Source organism: Epinephelus moara, chromosome 23 (genome assembly GCF_006386435.1).
Source record: "Epinephelus moara isolate mb chromosome 23, YSFRI_EMoa_1.0, whole genome shotgun sequence".
Lineage (NCBI taxonomy): Eukaryota > Metazoa > Chordata > Actinopteri > Perciformes > Serranidae > Epinephelus > Epinephelus moara.
This window is the reverse complement of record NC_065528.1, coordinates 525286-552731: the sequence shown is the minus strand read 5'-3', so window position 1 is coordinate 552731 and position 27446 is coordinate 525286. Positions and strand designations below refer to the sequence as shown.

General features: G+C 43.3%; 2 protein-coding genes across 3 annotated transcripts in view; one reads left to right on the top strand and one right to left on the bottom strand.

The window, feature by feature from the left end:
- Window positions 1–24596, bottom strand: part of cog5 (component of oligomeric golgi complex 5) — a 182464-nt gene extending 157868 nt beyond the window's left edge. Inside the window, exons 1-6 of one of the 2 annotated variants that reach the window (XM_050036060.1) lie at window positions 24259–24596; window positions 24094–24157; window positions 23792–23931; window positions 14725–14782; window positions 12477–12531; window positions 10051–10120 (exon numbers count right to left, since the gene is read on the bottom strand). In XM_050036060.1, the coding sequence (XP_049892017.1) occupies window positions 10051–10120; window positions 12477–12531; window positions 14725–14782; window positions 23792–23931; window positions 24094–24157; window positions 24259–24261 (390 nt within the window). In that variant the 5' untranslated portion in view covers window positions 24262–24596. The remainder of the gene's footprint in view (window positions 1–10050; window positions 10121–12476; window positions 12532–14724; window positions 14783–23791; window positions 23932–24093; window positions 24158–24258) is intronic. The other variant, XM_050036061.1, reaches the window with a different exon arrangement.
- Window positions 5238–8432, top strand: si:ch211-79h18.2 (uncharacterized). The gene is made up of 2 exons (XM_050036088.1): window positions 5238–5316; window positions 5360–8432. Exon 2 carries the CDS (start codon window positions 5489–5491, stop codon window positions 6611–6613), a length of 1125 nt encoding a protein of 374 aa, XP_049892045.1. The 5' UTR covers window positions 5238–5316; window positions 5360–5488; the 3' UTR covers window positions 6614–8432.
- Window positions 24597–27446: the final 2850 nt, after the last annotated feature.

Here is a 27446-nt window from a genome sequence, read left to right as displayed (position 1 = left end):
GGGTGCTGGATACATATATATAAAAGTTATGAAAAAAGGAAAAAATGTACCGCACACCAAGTCTCAGCTCCCATTGAAGGCTTTTTAATTTGTGCTGTGACGTTTCGAGCACAAGGCTCTTTCTCAAACTGCTGTTACATGGATAGACAGAGAGTTGGTAGCTTAAGAAGATACCCGCCCATATATGACATGTGAATTAACACACCTGGTGTCAATTGGTATCAATCAGTTTGGAAAAATACTTTTACTACTACTAATACTTAAAAATATTTACATCCGGGATCTAAAATAGGTCATTTGAAAGACAGATAAAGTGCATAGTAACATCAGCATTGGATGATTCATTAAGTACACATACACAAGCAGCATAAGGTATACATATCAGCATAACAAACAATAAGGTCAAAGGTATGGTCTGATGTCAAAGTCTTCGTTAAGGCCCTCAGGAGCCATAGTACCCAGAGTGTAGATCCAGAAAAGTTCTTGTTTAAGGGGCAGGGAGTTAATGTCCCCCCCCTGCGTGGTTGTTTAACAGTTTCAATGCCGATATATCTGAGTGTTGAGATGTTATGTTGGGCTTCAAAAAAAATAAAAATAAAAAATGAGCAGCCACAGGGCTTGATGCAACATGATGTCTGATATTACTTCTGTGTTCAGTTATGCGAGTTCTCAAAGATCTAGAGGTCTTACCAATGTATGCCAGACCACACGGGCACTTAAGCATGTAAATAACATTGGATGTGAGACAGGAAATGACTCCTTTTATATTGTATCTTTTTCCTGTGTGAAGATGGAAAAAATGTTTTGTCTTGTGTGTGAAGTGACATTGTTGACAGTGGCCGCAGGGGTAATTGCCCGACGGAACATTGCTCAGAAAATGCGATGGAGAGGTGGGGGGGAGGTCAGCCCTCACCAACATGTTCCGCAGGTTAGGGGGTCTTTTGTAGATCATCCGTGGGTTTTTTTTAAAACAGTCTTTAAGAGCAGGGTCCGTATCAATGATGTGCCAGTGTTCTTTAATCACATTTTCTATGTGTTTAGCAACAGGTGAGTATTCCACAGCACATATAACTCTAGAGCTCCCAGTCTCCTTAGGTTTGGTGGTGATGAGACAGTCAGATTGTGACACATTTGAAAAATGATTAGCAGCTTTATTGATCCAAGACTCTTTATAACCTCTGTTTCTGAATCTTTTCTCCAGCTCCTTGGATTGAGTGTTGAAGTCTTCATCTGAGCTACAAATTCTTCACATTTGTGTCACAGCACAAATTAAAAAGCCTTCAATGGGAGCTGAGACTTGGTGTGCGGTACATTTTTTCCTTTTTTGGATACTAGATGTCACATGTTTCAAATGCTGTTGTAATTTGTACTGTATGCACATTTTTCATTTCAGCTAATTTTTAACCAAATGTCACCAAAATATTGGTCCAATTTTGACCCACTAACATCCTCTCTCTGAGTAAGTGATGTTCTTGGAAGAGCACACTGATATTAACTATAATGATTGGAGATAATAAATTATATCAACTCTGAACTCTAATGTTTTAAACTTTTTACAATTTGTTACAGCTTCATCCGACATAGGGACAGAGTGTCAAAGGAAGAGCAGAGCTGGTAATACTGAACAGTGTTATGGCCACAAGTGTTAAATTAAAAAATAAAAATAATAATTATAATAATATATAAAAAGAAAAAATAACACTCATCACATAGGGACTGACACTGTGGGCTACGTTCTGAGCTAAAAATAAAAATCCTTTAAGACTCAACTTCAACAGGGAACAAACTGTCAGACATGAACACTTCAATGTTGCTGAGCTGTTCCACCTGCATCTCTGGGTGGTGCCAGAGAAGATGATCTTCATGTGTGGATGCTGCAGGTGGAGGTGGTGCAGGTCCTCCTTTTGCTGCGATGAGGATGACACTTGAGACATCTCCCAAGTCATTCCCACCACAGTGGATGAGGAGGACATGTGGACTGCTGTGGCTCATAGGGACAGGATGAAGAAAGGTGGAAGGCTCTTCTACCTTTCCTTCCACCTCAGCTGAACCAATGGATGTCTCCAGTGATCCAGACAGTGGCTGGATGGAAAAAAAAATACTGCCATAGTGAAAAATGTATTATATTGTAGGCTGCTGAGAAAAATAACAAAAGAAAAAACATGTATTAGATGAGCTCCACACAGTTATCTGAAAATACACTATTCCCTCAGTTAAAATGGTAAAAAAAACAAACATCTGCTGCATTGTTTTACACTAAACAGTAACAGAAAAGTAACTATTACTCACTTCTGCGGCTTTGTGTTGGCGCACATGAAATGATGCAGCACTCAGTATTGATCTATTTCGACCTCACTCTGACCGTCACCACGGTCTTCACCTTGAATGATGCCATCCTTCTACCTATCTGCGAGACCATAATAACAACAAAGTCATGTGACTGACCTTAAGAGGCTGGCCATAGGTTATAAAGCACCCGGTGGCAATGCCTCTTCCTCTTTGCCTTTCTCGCCTCATCTGAGACCGGTAAGTTGCGTGTGTCAGGAGACCAAATAATCCGTCACATTATCGTGCAGGCGCCTTGTGTCCCTGAGGATTTTCCATGGTTTTTCCTGCAATTTATGCATTTTGTTACTTGTACTTAACTTGCTGTTTGTTTGCAGGTAAGATAAGTGATGTCACCTGTGCTGATTGCTCCCATAGCCTGTTGGCAGTTTGGTGAGTCCTTTGTGTTGAATAATGAATGGATTTCCCCCCGGAGCGGGTTCTTGCAGGGTTTTTTCTTAATCGTCCCCCTAGTACATCCGCATACAAGAGTGGTGGCTTAACATCAAGACATATATAGATAGTTTGAGTGTGTAATTAATTCCCGGCTGCAGTTTTGACGGCTACGGTTCTTTTTTTCATTGTTTTTCCCCTCGTACGTTCACGTACAAGAGTGGTGATTTAAAACACACACACACACAAAAAAAAAAAAAAAAAAAAAAAAAACTTAAGTTGAGTACTTAATTTCCGGCTGCAATTTTGGCAGCTACGGTTCTTTTTTCTTCGTTTTTTCCCCTCGTACGTACACGTACAAGAGTGGTAGTGTACAAATAAAATAAATAAAGTAAGGTCTGAATTGAATAAGTTATTTCCCTTCTGCTCTTGCAGTTGCTGGTTTTTCTTTAGCTTTGATTTATTCATATCCTTTGGCTGTTGAGCAGTCAAGCTTTTTTTCTTTTGTGACATATTTTCTGTGTTTCCCTTAATTGCTGCTCCCCATTGCCTGCTGTTTGCAGTGGACGGGAGTATTCTGAATTAACATGGCTCCCCCGGTATGTCATTTCTGTGGTGCAGCATTGGACCGGCGTGACGGTTACTGTGAATGTCCTTCCTGTCTGGGTAAGGCACATTTATTAGAGGATGTGGAGTGCCCATGTCCGGCGGCAGTTGATTTGCCCTTAGAGGAAAGGGCCCGAAGGGCTGGGGTGGTAGGGCATTCTCCCCATACCAATACAGCTGCTTCTGTTCCCACCCCCAGTGGGGAACGGGAGCATTACAGTGAGCGGCGTTCAAATAAACACAAACACGGATAGTCCCATGGGCGTAGTAAAAGACCAGCCCCAGAGTCTGCCTCTCCGCCGTTATGTAGTCCAGCCCCCCCCATAGGGGAGTTAGATGGGCAGGAGGACGCTCAGTCACAAATTCTAGCTGCCATTCGTGGTTTGGCAGATAGGTTGAGCAAGATTGAGGCTCAGAGACAAGTTCCACCAGTGGCAGGTGACTCAGTGGAGACCTCCCCAAGGGATTTGCCAGCGTATCAAGAGTCGCAGGCAGATCATCCCGATTCAATCTCCCTCTATGCACACGGCTCTCTCTTAGGGGATGGTGACCACCTGGAGCCGGCAGAGGAGTCACAGTGCCTTAATCTGTCTCACACAGGGGGGTCTGTGTCAGCAGATGATCATAATGAGGATGCCAGCCCTAGCGATGTGGTCTCTGCGGCTAAGATCATAGGACTTTCAGTCCCAGTTGAAGCCCCCAGTTCATCTGAAGGGGTATGGGCCGGCATATCACAGTCCCGTCCTTCAGTGGCAATCCCTGCAGCAGGGGATTATTGCCAAATGTTGAAGAGGTCGTGGAATGCTCCTGCCAGCGCTCCTCAGTTTAATTCAGGCTGCAGGAGGCTGGCTAAGGCACAATATCCACCAGAGTCTGGGTTGGGTGACATGCCACCAGTAGAGAGGGAAATGGCAGCGTTAACCCCTCTGGGTCCAGACAGAGTGACAGTCAATCCCCGCTGTCTTCGCACAGAATGCGACAAGACAGATCGCTTGGTCAGCAGAACATATAATGCAGCTGCACGGGCTGCTCGATCGGGGAATGCACTTGCCGTTCTCCTAGCAGCCCTCAGAAGAACTGCCGCGGTGGGTGACTGTGACACCAGAAATATGATAGATGCTGCCCTGTCCGCACACTCCCAGTTTACCCGTGATGTGGGTTCGGTGATGTCCTCAGCCATGATGACACGCAGGCAGAGCTCAGGTGGCCAACGCTTCGGCAATGCTGGAAGGCCTCATCACCAACAGCAGGGGTTTCAGCCTCCACTTACGGCAAGAGGGGCCCCCCAAAGGCGGCGCCCCCCCAAGGGTCCAGGGACCCAGGGGGCTTCTGCATAGGAGTGGGGGGGTAGCCGCAGAGATTCACTCCCAGCTATGCCTGGACAACTGGGAGAGGGAAGTCCTGGACCCTTGGGTGTTAGCAATAATAGCAAGAGGTTACAGGATTCAATTTCGGCAGCGGCCCCCTCCTTTTTCCAGGGTCCGCACAACAACAGTAAAGGACCCAGTCCAGGCAGCAGTCCTGTCCAAAGAGATCGCAACACTCCTACGGAAGGACGCAATTGCGAAGGTAAGCCCCAGCGAACAGCACACTGGCTTCTATGCAATATATTTCCTGGTACCCAAAAAAGATGGCGGCCTGCGTCCTGTCTTAGACCTACGGCCCCTGAATGCTTACATAAAGGTCCTGCCTTTCAAAATGCTGCAGACACGTCACATCCTGGAGTCAGTAGAACAAGGAGAGTAGTTCGTCACTATCGATCTCAAGGACGCATATTTTCACGTTCCCATTTGTTGAGAACATTGGCAGTTTCTCCGGTTTGCCTTTCAGGGACAGGCTTACGAGTTCAAGGTCCTCCCATTTGGTCTCTCCCTCTCTCCGAGGTTTTTTACCAGGGTTGTTGCAGCCGCTCTGTTGCCACTCCAGAGGGCAGGTTTAAAGATTCTCCCATACCTGGACGATTGGCTGATCTGTGCTCCATCACACGGTCAGGTTGTACAAGACACAGAGAATCTGTGCTCCATCACACGGTCAGGTTGTACAAGACACAGAGAAAGTCCTCTCCCATGTCAAATCTTTCGGCTTCAAGGTGAACTTGAAGAAGAGCAATCTCGAGCCAAGGCAGGTGACGGTCTTCTTGGGGCTTTGTCTGAATTCGGTCACAATGAAGGCATCCCTTACCCCCCAGAGGGTGGCGAGTATTCTGGCAGTTTTGCGCACCTTTTGCCCAGGCAAACGTCTGGAGTTCGTTCAGTTTCAGAGACTGCTGGGATTGATATCGGCAGTCAGTGGCGGTGATTCCACTGGGGTTGCTCAAGGCCCGCGCTCTACAGCGGTGGCTGAATGCGTTCAACCTCCACCCACAGAGGGACAGGCATGTGAAGCTCAGAGTAACTCAGGCATGTCAGCAGGCTTTGCGCCCGTGGCGGGACTGCAAGATGCTTGTACAGGGGGTCCCCTTGGGCAGTCTGCCTTCAAGGAGGGCGCTAGTGTCCACCGATGCCTCCAGAACAGGCTAGGGAGCAGTCTGGGAGGGCAGAAGTGTGAGAGGTGTCTGGGGACCCCCGTGGGACACCGAACACATCAATGTGCTAGAGCTGAGAGCAGTGTATCTGGCTCTCAAGGCATTTCTCCCATTCATTCGTGGCAGGCATGTTCTTGTGAGGTCGGACAACTCCTCCACAGTGTACCATATCAACCATCAGGGGGGCACAAGGTCTCTGCAGAGTCTCAAGGTTGCACAGCGGCTCCTGTTTTGGGCCTTTCCACGTCTGGCATCACTCAGGGCTGTATATGTGCCAGGGGTGCACAATCAGGCAGCAGATCTCTCCAGGTCTGGCCCTCTCCCAGGGAAGTGGAGGTTGCACCCGCAGGTGGTGGCAAGCTTGTGGCCTCGTTTCAGCAGGGCCCTAGTGGACCTATTTGCGTCCAGGGAGACAACCCATTGTCAGTGGTGGTTTTCTATGAGACACCCAGTCGGCCCTTTGGGCCTGGATGCACTATCTCACGAGTGGCCGGAAGGGTTGCTATACGCTTTTTCCCCACTACCATTAATTCCCCATGTGCTGGACAGGATAGCCCAGGGGCAATACAAGGTTCTGTTGGTGGCCCCACAGTGGCCAAGAGACACTGGTTTCCGACCCTCCTTCGCCTGGTCCACGGCCAACCCTGGCCTTTGCCCCTGAGGGCGGACATGCTTTCGCAAGCAGGGGGGCAGATCTGGCATCCCAATCCAGCTGTTATGCAGTTGTGGGCTTGGCCCCTCCTCAGCCCATCACTCAGGACCTGAGTGAGGCTGTCCTGGAGACTATAGGCAATGCCAGAGCTCCCTCCACACGTGCCAATTACAAACAAAGATGGAAGTTGTTTGTGTCATGGTGCCACGATAAGGGGCTTGATCCGGTCACCTGTTCGGTGGCTTCGGTGCTCCACTTCCTCCAGCCCCTACTGGATGCAGGTAGGGCAGCCAGCACCCTGAGAGTTTACACCGTGGCTATATCAGCCTTCCATGAGACAGTAGGGGGGGGTTTCTATTGGGAAACACCCCATGGTGTCCCAATTTCTGAAAGGTGCTAATCGTCTTCGTCCAGGCAGGAGTCGGAGGGCTCCTTCTTGGGACCTCCCTTTGGTGTTGAGGTCCTTGGCCGCTACCCCATATGAACCGCTGGAGCAGTCGGACTTGAAGCTCCTGTCACACAAAACTGCGTTCCTTCTGGCTGTTTGCTCAGCCAAGAGGGTAAGCGAATTACATGCACTGTCCGTAAGTGAGGAGTGCTTGAGATGGAAAGCAGAGAATGAAGGGGTGTTCTTGTGGCTGAATCCTTTCTTCCTCCCCAAGGTGGTGAGTCCTCGGACTGTGAATCAGGCAATTGAGATTAACTCATTCCGACCTGACCCAGTTTACCAGGGGGGAGTAGCTCTCCATACTTTGTGTCCAGTCAGAGCACTGAAGGCTTATGTTGAGCGTACTCAGCCACTGAGACAGGAACACGCCCAGCTTTTTGTGTGTTATGGCAATAGGCAGTTAGGCCGCCCATTATCTAAACAGCGCCTGTCCCACTGGCTGGTGCAGGCAATCTCTCAGGCTTACTCCAGCCAGGGTTTCCCAGTCCCTGGAGGTCTAGTGGCCCACTCTACATGCAGTGTGGCCACCTCATGGGCAGCTCTTAGAGGAGTTGCTCTTGGAGACATATGTGCAGCTGCGTCATGGAGTACTCCATGCACGTTTGCCAGGTTTTATAGGGTCAATGTGGCATCTGCTGCACTCAGTGCCACAGTCCTTATGTCAGCTACTGGACAGGTCAGTGAGGGGGTGAACTCCTCCATTGAAGACCATGGTGATGGTCAGAGTGAGGTCGAAATAGATCGTAAGTTATGTACATAACTATGGATCTATGAGACCGAACGATGACCGTCACCATCGCTTGTCGCTCAGAACGGGCTGAGGCGTTCCAGGCAAGAGGAAGAGGCATTGCCACCGGATGCTTTATAACCTACAACCAGCCTCTTAAGGTCAGTCACATGACTTTGTTGTTATTATGGTCTCGCAGATAGGTAGAAGGATGGCATCATTCAAGGTGAAGACCGTGGTGACGGTCATCGTTTGGTCTCATAGATCCATAGTTATGTACATAACTTACGTTACCTTCTCTGAAAGTGAAAGAAAGAATCATTCCAACAGAAGTTTTGATGACTGTCATCAACAATGAAATGCACAGAACCTACATGCAAAAAATAGACTTCAAACACTGACCTTAACCAAAGAACGTTAATATTAACACACACTCACAAAATGTTGAACTGTAAAGTTACTCTTTTTAGCAGAGAGAATACTAGACATTAATCAGTAACAGTTTTTGTGGTGTTACATTAACTGAGATAAGTAAACTTAATTTCATCTGCTGGCTTCTGAGCTATCAACACACCAAGACGCCTAACACTCCACCACATTATTGCAGTTATGCTAACCATTCACTTCACACACTGACATTAACTCACACAAGGTAATATTAACTTCAGCTAACACTACAATAAAGTTACAAGGTTAACGTTACTCCTCTTTTATGTAATATTTGCCAAATGTTGACATGTATGCAATTAGCTAATATCACTAAGATTACTTTAATACTTACCTCTAAAGTTTACCAGAAGTTGTGGAAGCTAACTTTGTTAGCGTTGATTTAGCACGGCAAAGCTGAGTGCAGCGTTCAGTCAGTCTGCTGGTGTTGGTGGGCGTGCAGAGTGTCTTCTAGCTCCTCCTCGCTCCTCCACGGCTCAACCCTCTCGTCCAAAAATTTGCATGTCTGGTTCCAGAAAGCCAAGATGGTGATGGCCAAAATGCCAAATTTGAGGCTTCAAAACAGCAGTCCACAAACCAGTGGGTGAAGTCACAGTGGCTATGCCCATTATTTTTACAGTCTATGAGAGTGCTATGCGAAAAACACTCAAGAACCACAACGGGACCACTGGTCAAATTTTCCACTATTTTGAATTTTTTGAACAACACATTATTGACATCTCCTCCTCAACTGTTGGTCTGATTCATACCAAACTTTATGTGGATTATCATTGGATCAAGCTCATGAAAAGTTATCAAAAGCTTGTTGATATCTAATTTATTTCGTAATTATTTCGTTAATTTCATTTTAAAGATATTGACCAAGCGAGGGTCCTAAGGACAGAAAGGATGTCGTATGCTGTAAAGCCCTCTGAGGCAAACTGTGATTTGTGATATTGGGCTTTATAAATAAAATTGATTGATTAATTGACTGATGAACATTTCACATCCCAATCTTAATAATAAATATATAATAAATCACCAGTGTGTCCTACAGAGCTGAATTTTTTTCAGCACGTGCACCGAATTTTTTCAGAACGTGCACTGAATTGTGACAAAAGTTTGCCACACACAACCTCTAAACTCAATTCATCACTCTATATCTTCAAAAGTCTTCATTCAGATGCACCCAGAATTTACGCAGACATTCTTTGAATACTAGATATCACATGTTTCAGATAGCATTCAGATTGGTTTAACGGTTAGCTCACAGTGATATTCAATATCTTGTTGTAATTTGTACTGTATGCACAACATTTTCTATGCCACCTCATTTTTAACCAAATGTCACCAAACTATTTGACAATATACCCAAAATCAGCAGAATGATGTGAGATTTTTTTTCAGAATTTTATCACCATCACTTTTACTGTTATTGATATCTCATTTCATTTCACCTTTGGGCCAGTCATCACAAACTTTGCAAGTAATGCCATAAGAGGTACCAGGAACATATCCTGAAAGTTTCATTGAAAGTTTCATTAAAGCTGTTGTATGTCTTTAATGCAGGTGTCTTAAACTGTCAAAGGTCTTGATTTTACCTAGCTTTCAAGTTATAAAAGGTCCATGCTGGCTTGAATCCCAGAATTGCTACTTGCGGTTATATTTTTTTTTTATTGTAATAACCCATATGATGCAAGAAGCAGATGGCCCCCATGTTTTTTCACATCATCTAATCCGGCCCCCCCTTAAAAAATATTTGGACACCCTTGTCCTACACAGTGTCAATTTCTCTGTGGATTTTAGAACACTTGGAATCAATGCAAAAGAATGTTCTTTGGTAAGAACCGCCATTTTTTATGCCATCTCAAAAGAGAAACTGACCAATTCACACACAGCCACAGCAACTAAATATAATACTGTTATCATGAAGTCAGATGCGGAGTTACCTGCAACCTGGCAAGCTGGGTGATCCTGGCCACAATCTTGTTGTATGGGTCAACAATCTTCGTCCTTATCCTGAGGAGATGTGAATGGTTTCATTAAGAACCACAAAGGTGCATAGAAAAGCATCATATAGACCGGCAGTTAAAAGATGACACTAAGATTCCTACAATGTGGGGTCTGCATGTTAACAGACCTAAGTTGGTCCAAGCAAAGAGCCAGCATAACCTGGGCCTCATATGCACAAAAAAGGGCTTCAAATGTGCCACTTTCCAAGCATAAATTGGGATTGATAAAGGAAAAACTTGACAAGGAAATGTGAATAAATTTAGAGAATTTCTGACCCATGCTTATGCACATTATGGAGACAGGGGAAACTGGCATCACAGATAGTGAGGTGGTGAACTGAAGCCAGATTGTGGAAATTAGATGTGAGAGGAATCATTATACGTATAATGATATCTCACATATTTAAATTCACCTCACATCACACGCTTGTTATGGATCCACTTCATAAACATTCAAATGTAGCAGTGTTATTTGTGTTTGTGCCAATGAGCCACAACTTTTCCATAAGCACTTTTTGATTGCAAAAGATATGTCACCTTAAATCTCAAATCCATGTCATTTGCACTGTCTCACCATCACATTTGGAGCATAGTGGAGAGGGTAGGGCCGGATGTATGCTGCTGACACTCATGGTCAGCAGCTGGATGATGTCTGGCTGTGGCAGGTGGCAGGATTCAGGAAGGTTTGGCTTTCCTTTACCTGAGTCATTTTTACCTCAACCACATTAACCTTGATAACTGATAAAATAAATGTCCTCGGTTGTAGAAATCCAAGATAACATCAAGCAGCATTAAATAACTGCAGTATACTGTGCCAACAGTTTTCAATAATCTCTTCTAATACTGTGCACATATCCCCGAGTACCATTTTAGTTTTCAGATAGTTTTGTGTGTAAAATGGCTGCAGGGAACACGAGTGTGCTGTCAGGCACACAGAGCACACTGAAGACACTGCAGTACTCCGCTTCTCACCCGGCACATCTTCACCACCTGCACATATGGATTGTGTAAATCAGCAAAGACATCAGGCATCTGTTTTTTGGCATCCACCTTTAGATCTGACCTTTAAAATAATGTCAGGTAGTGTCCTGTTTGATGAACTGACTGCATTAAAAGCAGCAGCAACATGCTCTCATGTTCTTGCTGCCTTTTATTTAGTTTGTGACCCCACTGCCCACCAAACAATAGGCTATGTGCTTTCTAACCTCCAGCTCACCCACAAGCACTGTGCATCAGGAATATTTGTTTTCTCAGTTTTCCTTTCAGTCATTGCCATGATTTCCTGTAAAGAACCTCTGATCAGCCGACTCATGTCTATGCATCAGCATTAATGAGGTGCTTTGTATTGACCATTTATGGTTGAAACACTGTCCAACATATTACACCACTATTTCGTTTGTTTGCTCCACTGGGTGCACTGTGATCCTTCACTTTTCGACAACATGTTCCATCTCTACATCTTAGTTTGTTCAGCAAGCTGCTCCCAAGTAGTGCCAGAATTCAGTTCCACAAACTTGTCCCCAAAGGGGTCATAAAACAGTGGAAACAAAAGCAGAAGCTTTTAGGATTAGACTTAAAGAGACACCTCAGAGGCCTCACTTCCTGCTCAGAATTTTTTCAAGTCAAGAAATCCTAACAAAATCACTGGTTTAGTACATCATCACATATCTCTATCATCAGGTTTTCTCAAGATGTGAAGCTTCTTACTATGACTGTAGTGTACGTAGTCATGCCTAAGTTGGAAAAAGGTCTTGTCATGCACCCGAAGCTATATTTATACAGTGGTTTGAAATCTGCTTTTCCATGCATGGACGGCTGCTAAACCTGCACGTCTGGCTTAGTCAATTTGTGAAGCTACACATGAATTGTCACTGACTAATTATATCAGTGAGATAGAAATTGATCCTTAGTCTCAGAGGTTGTGAGTTCAAGCCTCAGCTGATGCAAAAGGCAGATTGTGTTGCTAAATTCCTATATGTCTTCCAATTCTTCTGTTTGTTGCTCAGAATTGCCTAAAAATGCCCGGACCCGACCCATGGCTGCACAGCAGCTATAATTGAATTTAAAATGTCATGAGAGATGTTTGATCAAACCATACTCACACATGAGGCAGATAAGCTGAGTGTTTGAAAGTCTTTATAAACATTGAGGATGTTTTTGTCAAAACTTGTTTTCAGGACCTTTATGAAGTCAAATAAACCATTGTGTAATTCCCAGGCCCAGCTAAGAGAAGCAGCACAAAGACAGTAGTTGTAAACAGGAGTGAGAATGTTAAGCAGCAGACACTGATGCCAAACATATCTCCATGAATGTTCACAATAAATACATCTCATCTGACCAATGCCAGAGGAGAACAAATTTACCTTTCAACAGCTGCCTGCAGAGCACTGATCCTTGTGTGCATCATCTGAAGGACCCCTGAAAACAACAACAAAATCCTATTAGTACAATTTGAAAGTGACTGACTGGTAGACTTCAGCTGAAAAATGCTGCCCCCTCTTGTGGTAAAACCCAAGAACTGCAGTAACTATAAAAGGCACCAACAAGGTGAGTTTTCTAAATGGTTACTTCTAACAGTTTTATCATAATGCTAAAATAATATTACTTGATTAAGATAATATCAGCACGCCATTGGGATTGGCAGATAACAGCTTTAAAATGAAATATCGGCATAGGCCTAAATAGAATAGAATAGAATAGAATAGAATAGAATAGAATAGAACTTTATTTATCCCAAAGGGAAATTCAGCTGTCCAGCAGCTCTTAAAGACAAAAAAAACAAAATAAAATACATTAAAATAAGTGCATAATAGACATTAAATTAAATAGATTAATGATCTCTCATTTCGGCCAATAAGACAATGCTTAAATTAGGCGTCTTTCATTATTTGAAATAGGTCAAATTTGCCTTGGTTTTGGTTATTGTCAGGACTGTCTTTGATAGACTATCATCCACATCCATTTAAGTGAGATGAATTTTACAATTTTCTTTGAAAATGTTACATAAAAACAATTATGGCATGTTTGACATGTAACCTAAGTTAAAGTTCTTCCCTTGTTTTGCCTAGTGTATATTTTGAAAAGCATTGTATTTTATGTCTGCATCTGCCGCCAGGACCATAAGGCAAGGTAAGGTAAGGTAACTTTATTTGTACCCGAAGGTAGATTTGGTTCACAGTTTAAGTGATGATTTGGCTTCATCCACACAAATCCACACAAAACAGACAAACAGGCCAAGACACAGTAACATAGTAACAATAAAAAGGTAAAGTGTCATCAGTGCGTCAATTCAAAGTGCAGGATTAAAAAGGGCATGTAAAACCATTATAATACCCAAAATATGAATTTAAAAACAATACCAAAGAAATAAAAAAAAAAATAAAATAAAAAACCTGTACAATCATTAATTCAGTTTTTTTTTTTTTTCCTTTTCAGATTGGTTTGGAGTGAGTTTTGTTTAACTCTCTAATGGCTGATGGGACAAAGCTGTCTTTATATCGCTTTGTTTTGCAGGCTGGGAGTTTGTATCTGCGGCCTGATGGGAGGGGCTGAAGTTCCCCATGTAGTGGGTGGGAGCCATCTTGCAGGATGGAACCAGCCATCCTCTGTAACTGCCTGGTATATAAGGATTCTGGGTTAAGCTGAGGTTCTCCTATCAGCCTACTGGACCATCTGACTATTTGATTTAGGGAGTTCTTGTTTTTTAGGGAGAGGTTGCTAAACCAAGACACCAAGCAGAAGGATAAAATAGATTCAATAAAAGCACGGTAAAAGAGGGTCAATAAAGTTCGGTCAATGTGAAAAGAAGACAGCTTTCTCAGACAATACATACGTTGGTTCCCCTTTTTATACACAGCTTCACAGTTTGCCTCAAATGTGAGCTTATTATCAATGACTGTTCCCAGGTATTTATATTTTTCCACAGACTCTACTGTCTGACCCTCTATTACAGTGGGCTCCTGGACCTGTGGGCATTTCCTAAAATCAATTTGCATGTCTTTGGTTTTCGAGATGTTCATCTGCAGGAATGACTTGTCACTCCAGTCAATAAAATCCTGAACAATAGGGCCATGGCTTACTTCATCTCCTTGGAGTAGGCTTACAATAACGGAGTCGTCAACATACTTTAAGATAAATCTGTCTGCCCTACTGCTGCGACACATATTTGTGTACAGAATGGACAAGAGGGGGGACAGTACACACCCCTGGGGAGAGCCAGTGGAGGTGCAGGTTTGGTCAGATCACAATAAGAGTTGGCATAATAATATGTCAGTTCCACTACAGGAGAGACTTGATGTTCTCTGCAATTGGGTGGAAAAACACATGTGCATATGTTGGTACCGGAATCACCAATCGGCCAAATTGAGTTGGAAAATGTCAGCAAAAATCCAGTATCTTGCATCCTTGACTATACAAGACTACTTGTCTTAATCAAGTTACCAGTGTCTGCAATTAATTTGCATAGCATACTGAAGTAAAGTGAAACCAGTAGCAGTCAGAAAGGAAAAACATTCTGTAGTGCACAGTTCCCATGGTGCATGTCCATGAAGCTGTTTCTGCCAACTTTGTGTTTGAGTTATAATGTTGGCATATGTAAATGTGGCTCTTTACCTTCCAGGGACTCTATCCCAGTCGCCTGAGACAGTAAGTCTTCATGCCTGGCCACAACCTGAAAGGAAGGCACAGAAACATATATGGATGGTTACCACCGTGTTCCTTGTGCGATGTGGTTCTAAAATTGAAGGTCAGTCATTCTTAAGAACTGGGACAAAACCACATGTGGTGGTGGTGGTGGTGGGGAGGGGGTTGCTGGGAAAAAAATGTTTTAAATAAAATAAAAATACAAAGTAGTACACATATTAGGGGTGGGCGATATGGACAGAAAATAATATCACAATATTTCAGGGTATTTTTGACAAAATGACAAATTAGTTTCAAAATATTTTATAATCAATTTAAGAACAAAGAATAACAACAAAATATGTGATATAGTTTTACATGTCAACCTGACAGTTTGGCTTCAAATATTAAGCTAAAACTAAAGAAAAATGATCTCTCATTTCTTTAGTTCGTGAACAACAACAGTGACAGAGTGAGACACAGATTCTGTATACAATATTAATAGTTCAACAAAATAAAATCTACCGCATCTTCACATCAGGTGCAAATGATTAGAACATCGTTATTGAGCATTTTGAAGGAGGCTTGCCTTATTTAAACTTCAGACATTTAGTTTGGTCTAGCTGTCTGAGGCCATCAGAAAGTAGATTGTAGCAGCCTATGAGTCTGGTAAGGGATTTAAAAAGATCTCAAAAGAATTTGCAATCAGCCATTCCACTGTCGGGAAAATAGTTTACAAATGGAGGACATTCAAAACAACTGCCAACATGCCCCGGTCTGGCCGTCCAAGCAAGTTCACCCCGAGAGCAGACCGCAAGATGCTAAAAGAAGTCTCCAAAAACCCTAAAATGTCATCACAGGACCTACAGCAGGCTCTTGCTACTGTTGATGTGAAAATGCATGCCTCTACAATCAGAAAGAGACTGCACAAGTTTAACTTTCATGGGAGGTGTGCAAGGAGGAAACCTTTGCTCTCTAAGAGAAACATGTAGGCCAGACTGAAGTTTGCCAGAGAGAACTAAGACAAAGACCAGGACTTCTGGAATAATGTTCTTTGGACAGATGAGTGTAAAAATGAACTATTTGGACACCATAACAGAAGGCATGTTTGGCGTAAACCAAATACAGCATTCCAGGAAAAGAACCTCATATCAACTGTGAAACATGGAGGTGGAAGTGTCATGGTTTAATTCGGGCTGCAGGAGGCTAGCTAAGGCTCAGTACCCACTGGACTCTGGGTTGGGTGACATGCCACCAGTAGAGAGGGAGATGGCAGCTTTAACCTCCCTTGGCCCAGATAGGGTGTCAGTCAATCCTCGCTGTCCTCGAAAGGAGTGCGACAAGACAAACCGCTTGGTCTGTAGGATGTATAATGCAGCTGCTAGGACAGCTAGGTCAGGGAATGCGCTTGCCGTTCTCATGGCAGCTCTCAGGAGGGCGGCTGCTGTAGGTGACCCAGACACTAAAGCCCTGATAGATGCGGCCCTGTCTGCACACTCCCAGCTTACCAATGATGTGGGTTCTGTGATGTCTTCAGCTATGATGACTCGCAGACAGATTTGGTTGGCTCAAACGACCCTCCCTGAGAATATCAGGAGGGAGCTGACTACTTTGCCTGTGGTGCCGGGAAGAGTCGTTCATGCAGACTCTCAGAGTGTGCTCGATAAAGTGGAGCAGTCTCTGCGTACGCAGGAGTGTGTGCAACGTGCATTCAGTCGCAATGCTCCCAGTTACGCCTGGACAGCTGGGAGAAGGAAATCTCACACCCTTGGGTATTGGCAACAATCACAAGGGGTTACAGAATTCAATTCCGGTGGCGTCCCCCACTTTTTTCCAGGGTCCGCATGACATCTGTTAAGGATCCAGTCCAAGCAAAAGTCCTGTCTGATGAGATCACAACACTCTTTCAGAAGGACGCAATTGTGAAGGTGGGTCCCAGAGAACAGCACACTGGCTTTTATTCAACATATTTCCTGGTACCAAAGAAAGATGGTGGACTTCATCCTGTCCTAGACCTCAGGCCCCTAAATGCATACATAAAAGGTACTGTCTTTCAAAATGGCAAACAAATTTCATCTGGGCTGATGCCTGGACTTGGTGCAGTTTCAGAGACTGCTGGGGCTGATATCAGCAGTGGTGGTGGTGATTTCACTGGGCCTGCTCAAAGCCCGCGCTCTACAGAGGTGGTTGAATGCTTTCAACCTTCACCCACGGAGGGACAGGCATGTGAGACTTAGAGTGACTGTCAGAGAGCTCTGTGTTCATGGCGGGACTGCAGGCTGCTCACACGGGGGGTTCCCTTGGGCAATCTGCTGTCAAGGTCACCAGTGTCCACGGATGCCTCCAGAACAGGCTGGGGAGCAGTCTGGGACACAGAACATATCAATGTGCTGGAGCTAAAAGCAGTGTATCTGGCTCTCAGGGCATTTCTTCCATTCATTTGTTGCCACAAATGTTCTGGCATGTTCTGGTGAGGATGGACAGTTCCTCTACTGTGTACCACATCAACCATCAGGGGGGGACGAAGTCTCTGCGTTATCTCAAAATTGCACAGTCTTCTGTCTTGGGCCTTTCCACGCCTGGCCTCACTCAGGGCAGTGTATCTGCCAGGAGTACTGAATCTGGCAGCAGATCTTCTGTCCAGGACCGGGCCTCTCCCGGGGGAGACTGCACCCAGAGCAGGTGGATCTGAAGGTTCTGTCACACAAGACTGCCTTCCTCCTGGCTATATGTTCTGCCAAAAGGGTCAGTGAGCTACATGCACTATCTGTGAATGAGGAGTGTTTAAGGTGGAAAGCAGAGAATGCAGGGGTGTTCCTGTGGCCAAACCCCTTTTTCCTCCCTAAGGTGATAAGTCCTCAGACTGTAAATCAGGCAATTGAAATAAATGCATTCTGACCTGATCCTGCCTATCAAGGGGGTGTTGCTCTTGATACTTTGTGTCCAATCCGAGCACTGAAGGCTTATGTTGAGTGTACTCAGTCACTGAGACAGGAACACACTCAACTGTTTGTGTGTTATGGTGTAAAGCAGTTGGGCCAACCGTTGTCCAAGCAGCGTCTGTCCCACTGGTTGGTGGAGACAATCTCTCATGTTTACTCCAGCCAAGGTTTTCCAATCCCTGACGCTCTGGTGGCCCACTCCACATGCAGTGTGGCCACTTCACGGGCAGCTCTTAGGGGAGTTGCTGTTGGTTACATTTGTGCAGCTGCGTCATGGAGTACACCATGCATGTTTGCCAGGTTTTATGGAGTCAATGTGACATCCACTGCACTTGGTGCCACAGACCTCATGTCAGCCACTGAGCAGGTTGGGGAGGTGTTGGACTCCTCCGTTCCTCGCGACAGTGTTGGTATGAGTCATCCAGTGTAAAGACCATGGTGACGGTCAGAAGTGAGGTCAAAAAAGATCGTAAGCTATGTCCATAACTATGGATCTATAAGATCGAACGATGGCCGTCACCATCTCTTGTTGCTCGAAACGGACTGAGGCGAGAAAGGCAAGAGGAAGAGGCATTTGTCACCGGATGCTTTATAGCCTTTGGGCCAGCCTCTAAGATCAGTCACATGACTTTGTTGTTATTATGGTCTCGCAGATAGGTTTGAGTTGTGTGCAAATGCTGCTCAAGATATAAAATTGCCAATAGGCCAGATGGGGGCGCTATAATTAAGGTCAAGGAAAATTTGGTTTTGAAGGGCCACCACCCTCACACTGTATGTCAAATTGACTTCAAACTCAACACATATGGTCAGGTGAAGGAGTTCTATGAAAGCCTGAGTAAAAACCTTAAGGTCTCTGTAAGGTTGGTCGAGCGGTGAAGGCAAAAGGAAGAGGACTTTAAACTGTTCAACAGTCCAATTTTTTTATTTCCCTTTTTTTCAGCAGTGGGTTAGGTGCAGCAATATGTACAGTGCAGTTCAGCTGGCCAAAACTGAAGAAAAACTAAAACAAAAATCAACTCTGCACCGGGCTATGCCCCCTTTAAGTTTGGGCCCCTGGCAGTAACAGCCGCTGTGGCCGGCTTGCTAGACAGATCTCAAAAACTCGAGAGAAGCTTCCAACTCCTGCATATATAGACAGTAGCTCCTCCTACACATGGGAAATACAATTAATAAATCAATCAACAATCAGCAGTGATTAATTCATACTCTTCAGACTACTTTTTATAAGCCAACAGTGAAAAACATTGCTACACACTCCAAAAGAGTAAAAATGTTCCTAAACTGCTCAAAATCAACACTTGCACAAATATCTCCCCAAAACTCCCCCTCATCCATACTACACTTGGCACATTCCCCCAGGAACTTGACTATAAAAGGAATCCAAATGGGCGGGGTCTGGTTTGGCAGTTCCTGAGTCCAAACCAGAGGTTGGCCAAGTGCAGTCTAGAGGAGAGGTGAGACACACAAAAGAATTATTCAAATAAAGAGATTTAAAACCACAATATTGTCAGACTTTTCTTCCTGACTTCATGTAAATGTGCCTGTGACACTGAAGCACCAAAACAACTACACACCTACAACTACCAGGTTTCAACCTTAATTGTGCTAATTACCAACCCCAGACACCTGCCAGCTAGATGGTGTGTGAAAGTGCCTGGAGGTGGACAAGCATTGTGTGTGTTTGTCTTTTACCATTAGAGGTCACAGGGCATCCCCGTGACAGTCTCCCTGCTAGATTGTCCCCCATATTTCATTTTTTGAAAAATGCCTTCTTGACATCTCCTCCTAAGGTGTAGGTCCAGTTTGTACCAAACGTTCTGTAGTTCATCACGGGATGGAGCTTTACAAATGATATCAAAGACTTTTTGATGTGTGATTGTGTTTTGGTGATACTGACCAATGAACTTTAGAGGGGGCGTGGCTCAGCACATAAATGAATGTTACTCCTGAACTGTTGAGCCAATTGTCACAAAACTCGTAGAAAATGTTGACATGTATATCTGAATCATATCCTGAAAGTTTGATTTAAATCAACCAATAGGGGGCGCTACACAAGCAAAAAATTGATATCTCATCATCAGCCAAAGATATTTGTACGAAACTTGGTTTGCCTCATCTTGAAAATTATTGCTTGAAGGGGGCGTGGCTTGTTACATTAAATCTAAATTTCAAGACATTTCACATTCCATACTTCAAAAAATCATAATAAATCACCAGTGTGTCCTGCAAAGCTGAAATTTTGTTCAGCACACCCACTCAATTGTGCCAAAACTTTGTCTGCAACCTATGGACAATTCAGAAGTCTGTCACACTATATTTTTAAGAATATGTATAATTAATTAACATCTATTTCTCCAAAAGTCTTCATCTAGATGCAATCACCATTGCCACAAACATTCTTTGGATACTAGATGTCACATGTTTCAAATGGTGTTCAGAGTGGTTTAATGGTTAGCTCACAGTGATATTCATTATCTTGTTGTAATTTGTACTGTATGCACAACATTTTCTATTTCCTATAATTTTTAACCAAATGTCACCAAAATATTTGACAATATACCTGAAATCATCAGATTTTTTTCCAGAATTTTATCACCAGTGCTTTAACTGTTATTGATATCTCATTGCTTTTTGAAGATATTCACCAATGATCTTTAAAGGGACAGTGTGTTATATTTGGCATGGTTTATTGTCAAATCTGAATCTGAATCTGAAACTTCTACCCATTAATATGTTTATATAATTGTATAATCGCTATAAAATAAAATTCGTTTGGTTTTTCGTAGCCTTATAATTATGCTTTTATATATATAGCAAGGGCCTTGCTTTAGAGAGGTCGCCATCTTACGCCGCCATGTATGTAAGGCAGACCGAGCGGATAATCCAGCCAGCCAGAGAACATGTTTCGCGTGTATAAATGAACCAACGAAGACAGCGGAAGGAAGGAAGAAGGAGGAGGAAACAGCAGAGAGTGTTAGTAGTTCGTCGATAGAGAGTAGTGAAAAGTTTTTTTAGTTATAAAGTTTGCGAATGGACCACACTTACCACGCAACAGGAGAGAATGAACCCAAACCGTCATCTGCGAGGAAAAGAAGACGCAAAGAGGGGCAAAGAAAACGGGACAAGCGGCGGCAGAGAATAAACATTGGTGATGTTTTTCAGCGATGGAGGGGGTTCATGAAGGACAAAGGGCTTCAATCCGACGCTGAAGTGGCATGTTTTCTGTTGGACAGACTACTACTACTAAAATAAATGCTACTATTTGTCAGCACGTAGTATAATAGCGTTACGTGTCGGACTCAACAAGTAGGGAGTGAGGAGGAGAGTTCGTAATGTTACATCATCTCCAGGTAGAGCAATTACTGTAAAACACTTGCGAAAATTTTAGTCTTATGTCAAAGGCATAACAGACAATAGGATAGCAGTAACGTTACTTCTGTGTACCCTGCTGATTGGATTCAGTACAGCTGCAGCCTATTTCAAATCACCTATGCTGTGGACTGTGTAACAAACCTGATGAAGCCATGGGCGAAACGCGTTGTTTTGTAGACTGATTAATAAAATAAGAAGCAATTCAGCCCTGTGTGCGGTGAATCCACTTTTGTTATCCTCGGAGGCCACCATAACTTTGCCGACGGGAGGGGTGAGCACAGGCGAGCGAGTGAGCGCTGCAATCTAGAATCTAAATGCTACATGTCACTGTTTTCAACCCATTTTACACACTGGCCCTTCAAAGGGGGCGTGGCTCAGCAAATGACTCCACAACGTTTGGGCCAGTCATCACAAACCTTGCAAGCAATGTCTTAAGAGGTACCAGGCACATATCCTGAAAGTTTCATTCAAATTGACCACTAGGGGGACCATAAATACAAAAAATGGGCATGCAGTAACACAAATCAGAGTAAAAATCATATATTGACTGTCCTTTCATTACAGAACTTGCAAGGTATGTTCAATAATAATTATGAAACATGTGTATTATTTTAAAATCTGTCAATAGGGGGCACCACAACTCCCAAACAAGTGTAATGGCCTTTCACAAAATTCTGCCATAAATCTATGAGGGTTTTTACAAACATCACCAAACTCAATGGACTTTTTTGATTAAGTCTTACACATGTCCCCAAAATGTTCCCGTAGTTGACCAATAGGAAACAATAGTGCTGCAAAAGAAGAGCGTGGCCTCATAAAGATTTGGAGATAAATGAATGAGCATCTGTCTGATTGTCATAAAACCTGCTGGTAATCTTTAATACAGGCATCCTGAACTGTCAAAGGTCTTGATTCTACCCAAGTTTTAAATGTCCGTGCTGGCTTGAACCCTGGAATCGCCACTTGCGGCTACATTATTATTAAATTAATTTATCAGCAAGTGAGACAGGAGTCCTTAGGATATACTGTAGATAACCACTTCGATGCCTGATTAAATGATGTTTTTGGGCCATCACGATAAGAGTATGCATGCTTAGGGTTGTCACGATACTAAAATTTCAAACTCGATATCGATACCCAGGAAAATATTCAATACTCGATACCATTTTCGATACAGCAGCAAAAAATTAAGAGGCATGTCATTTTTTAAATAAAGATCAGAACAGTAACATCAATGATAACAACAAAAAATCCCCCCAAAATAAATAACAACCAGAAACAAGATCTGTCCATATAAATGTATTTATCTACAGCCCTGTTTATTTTCTGTGCTTCTGGTGAATTGGCACCATATTTTCGTTGCTGATCAAATAGAGTTGGTAGTTTAGGCTCAGGATGCTCCTGTTTCTACCTCACTATGTGATCAGAGAACCAGGGGTTACGGGAGAAACCAAACGTTTTTTCAGCTTCAATCTGTGACTTTGCAGTTAACATAACTTTTCAGACACACATAATTGTGTTGTCCTGTTAAACTAACATTGTCTATTAATGTTACAGATGGGCATGACTGATTAAGTTTTCTGCTTAGCTCCCACATTAACGTTAGAAGTTATATTTTAGTTTGATGCTGGCGATACCAGCTGCTCAGCTGCTAGTGAGGGGAGGGGCTGTACCTGCCGTCTGCAGCGTGCTGTGTTCACTTCACTAAATATTTCCAAAGAGCGCTTTTTTCCTTTATCATTTTTGGCTGCTCTGATCCTCCTGCAGCCGCGCTGGCCATATTACAGCAACAGAAATGTGTGCATGCATGCACAGCGACGACAACAAGCCGGGTTGCAGCGAGGGATCTGTGCCTGCTAGATGCTGCCTGCACAGCGCGTGTCCATTGGACCCGTCTCGCGCACCCGACAGGCGCTGAGGTGGCGTGCACTGTTAGTATCGATACTTTTGTAAATTAGTATTGTATCCGGATACAACATTTGAGTATCGATACTTTTGACAACCCTAGCATGCATAATATGATGTTAATTCTACTACAGAAGAGACTCAATGAAAGTGGATCGATTATCAGCCAAATAAGATGTTACATATCGGCATATCAGATATCGACAAAAAAATCAAATTACATGCATCCCTACTTCTAACATATTTATCTGATTGTTTGAAGTTCTATAGATGTTAAAAAATGAAAATGTTTTAGAACCCTAAACTTTGAATTAGTGTGTCAGTAGCCTATAATTTTAAGATTTTTTTTTTTAGAGGGCCTTGATTTTTCCCAATTCTCAAAGTAATACACTTCAGAAAATGGCCAGCAGTAACTCAAGTAAAAATGCTTTGCATTCCATAGGATAAAAACTTTGTGGGTTAATGCTAAACATGGTGGTTACAGTGTTGATGACACTGAAGAGAGTGGTCATTAGCAATTTCACGATTTATGGAAAATAAATACATAAATACTAAAAATGGATTATCAGTTATTAATATAGTTCCTACAACAGAACATCAAGTTGATTCATTGACTAATTGTTGCATGTCAAAGTCCAACCCTCCATTTGAACTGTACTACACCAGGTCCCACTTGTGTTTGATGTAGAATTTCCAAGTTCAGGTTATTTGACTTTGCACTGTTTTATATGTAGCTCTGAGTAATGACTATTATTTCTCCATGTCTCCTATAAGTTAGTTGACCCTTCACACTCTACAGTGGGCTGATGTGCCTTAATGGTGGTGTGTTGGGTTTGTACCTGGCTGTGCAGCTCCTTGTCCAGCTGACTGATGCCCTGTGCCAGCTTGGCCAGCTGCTCAGCAATGACAGCATGGTGAATAGCCTGAGCTGTGTACGTCTTCACGTCGAAGTCCTCTGCCAGGAAATCAGCGTAGCACCCTGGAAACACAGCAGTACATCAGTATGTTCACACTCACCACACTTGATACTGTTCCTCATTATCAGACTTGTGGTGTGTTGTTACTGAAACAAACACATTTCTCTTTAAACTGTATGACCTACACAGACTGCTGTTATTCTGTCTGTCTCTCTGTCTCCTACCTCTCTGTCTGCTGTCCCTCTTTTTCCTCCTGTCTCTCTGTCTGATGTCTCTCTCTGTGTCCTGCTTTTTTGGCAAAGATGTTGATAATACGTTTTAGTACTAGCGATGACCAAATTCAGTACGACACACATCATCGCTGCCGCTCATAAAGCTTTATTGTTTACCATCTTTCAGAAGTGAATTCGTGGAAGCTTCTCTCCCGTCCTCCATGTTGACACTTCCGTATGTGACGTTTAACTGAGACACCGGAGCTAGACGTTGCACGAGCCTTAAAGGGCTACACACGGGGGTGTTTCTCAAAGTCAAGGAAGGATCCTCAAACGGCCGAATTTGAAGGTAGCTACGTCATAGACCCCCTCCGAAGGACTGTTCCAATGTCAAGGATCCTTCCGAGTTTCACGAGGGACTCCTCTTTCAGAGAAATTCCAAGGGTGGGTATAAAATCCCCACAATGCTTTGCACACGATTTGCTGGAAGTGACGGCGGGGCATCTTCAATGGAACCTGCGCCAGCACAGAGATATTGGATGAAGGGAGATACCTCACTCAGCTCACTTCCTGATTCAGTGACGTCAGCGCCACGCCCCCGTAGGAGACTTGCGGCAGCTCTGAATGTATTGTCGTCAATGAGGAAAATGAACGTGATCACAATTTATGGTCAATTCTTTCGCCTTATAGTCACCAAAGTAAATATTGGGTTCGTTTTCCACAAGCCACACATCTTACCAACATTCTGACACTAATGCGGCATTTTTCATCCTCATTCATCACAGATCAAGAGAAAATTAACTTTGTTTGAGCCCTGTCCGTCTCAGAAAACAAGTTCTCGCGAGATCTTGTGATCTTGATAAACAGGCGGTAAAAATGCCCAAGCTTTGTGCAACAATAGGCTGCAATAATAGGAAGAATGTATTTTCATTCCACCTGCTTCTCCATCCGCATCCACAGACATCCACAGAGCCTCTGTTCAACACGGTGGTGGGGAGGGGGNGGGATCTCGCTTCATCCAATATCTCTGGCCAGCAGAGCTCGGAGGGATTTCATATATTTGGATTAATGTCTCCACAAATTTTTATCATACAAGCGTGAAAAATTTTTTTTGACAGAAACCTCATAATTTACACTTTCCAATGCGTTCACTGCCACATAATGAGATTTAAAAATAAAAAAATAACGTGATTTAGATAAAATATAGCCTAAAAGTTTTTAAATCATTCACAGAGATGGAGCGCTAACTGCCCTCCTCCCCTCCTCCCCACACTATTCACGTGATAACGACATGATAGCCTAATTGCTCTCATTCTGTCAGTTTCATAGGCCTAGGTAGCCTATATTTTTCAGAGGAATCGCGGTCAGTGTTGCCAAGTCCGCTTATTATAAGCGACTTTGGGCTTGTTTTTCTGTAAAGTCGCTTACAAATATTGGTAGTCGCGGGTCGCGTTTTTTTTTTGGCTTGTTTAGTTGCTTATTTGGGCTTGTTCCCAGCTCCATAATAAGTTATCAAGCAGATATTTTCGATGTTATTTAAACGTAGGATAGTTTGTCTTGCCTGTTCCCTCTGTCCCTCCCCTTTCCCCATACACACAGGAGACAGCAGAGTTTTTTCCCACCCGCATCCTGCTTCTAATTGGCTCTGACCCTGATAGCAACGAGTACTAGCCAATCAGAGGCAGAGCAGGGCAATCTGTTTTTTTTTCTGGTTAGGAAAACGTCAGTCCTGTAACTAAAAGAAAAAAGCTAGATGAGTGCATAAAAAGCAATAATAAATAAAGAATTTGTGAATTCAGGATGATATTTATTTGTACATCAGTCTATATTTGATATTCCATCTGTTTTCTAACGTTAAATAATGTTAACATTAAACATCTATGCGCAGTCTGATAACCATCTCATGACGAATATTTAATTTTCTGCGCAGTAATGCTGCACCTTCATCCACAGGATCGTTATCAAAAGGACATGCCATGTTAGTGAAAAAAGTCGCCACCTACTGTGCCTAATGGACTTCTAATACTGACTCTGATTTTTTAATGATTTTTTAAAATGACAGACGGTAGTACTAGGCTACGCCAAAACTCGCCTGCTGACTGAATGAATTAGGAAATCAAATGGAGTGTGTGGCTCTGAAAGAGGGCGGAGACAGAGAGAAACTCGAGGTTCATTGAGAAAAACCTGGGGCCTGTATCACGAAGCGAGATCAACCTTTCCTGGGTTACCCAGACCTATCCTGGGTTGACTAACCCTAACAATGGCAATCTGGGGCCTGTATCACGAAGCGAGATCAACGTTTCCTGGGTTATCCAGACATATCCTGAGTTGGGTTGACATACAGCAAAGGGTTGCAAGTCGGAGTCAAACCTGCGACTGCTGCAGCGAGGCATCGCCTCTGTACATGGGGCGCTGGCACTATCCACTACGCTACTGACGCCCCCTGAGTCTAATTTTTTAATTTGCCAGGCAAGTAATTTACACAGCTCCTCTCCTTGATGAAAAAAAAAAAATGTGTAAGCCTTAATAAGCTGTTTTTAGCCTTCATGGTGGAAAGCTCTTCATATTTTGCTTTGAGAGCAAATAATTATTGTCTTATTTGAACTGAATTATCCACATTGGCTATTCTTTCCAATTCTTCAATTTGTGAATCCAATTCATTCATTTTCTGTTAAATCTATTACATTTGGAACTTGTGTAACTGATCATTTGCCTTCTAATATATGCTTTAAAGGCCTCCCATCTGATGACTGCAGATGTTTGGACTGTTTTAGTTGCAAAGTATGAATCTATGTGTTCCCCTATGAATTTAATCAGTGGCGTGCACAGACTTTTAGGGCAGGGGCGAAAAGAAAAGAAAGGGCACATACAGCGTGTTCTCGCCACTGAAGAGGGCACTAAGTTCCACGTGTTTTCGAGGGCACTTTAGACATGTTTATATGTTATACAAATGGCACATTATATAGCCTTAAAACAGACTAACTAGACAGACTACTCAAGTTAGTTTGTAATTAGGATCAGCATCCTCGAGAACTGTGTAGATTCAGCGTTGGACTGTGAAGAACACACAGAGACATGGATGTATGAAAGAAATAAATCCCTGGAGGTCTGGGGGTCATCCCCCAGAACATTTTCAATTAAGTAGATGCCATTTCCTGTATTCTAGTGCATTTTCACACCATATTAGCACCAGATAATCCAAACTGGTTCTGTGAGATATAGTTCTGGTTCAGTATAGATCAAAAAAGGGCCCAACATAAAAGTCATTGCAACAGTAATGTTTTTACCACCCAAGAGGGCAGTTTATCATGTTTTAACCAGCCAAGAGGGCAGTTTAGTGTGTTTTTTGGCTTCAAAGAGGGCAC

What these genes read in the sequence shown, in the direction of transcription:
- si:ch211-79h18.2 (XM_050036088.1), top strand. Translation starts at nt 5,489, where the DNA reads ATGAAGGCATCCCTTACCCCCCAGAGGGTGGCGAGTATTCTGGCAGTT.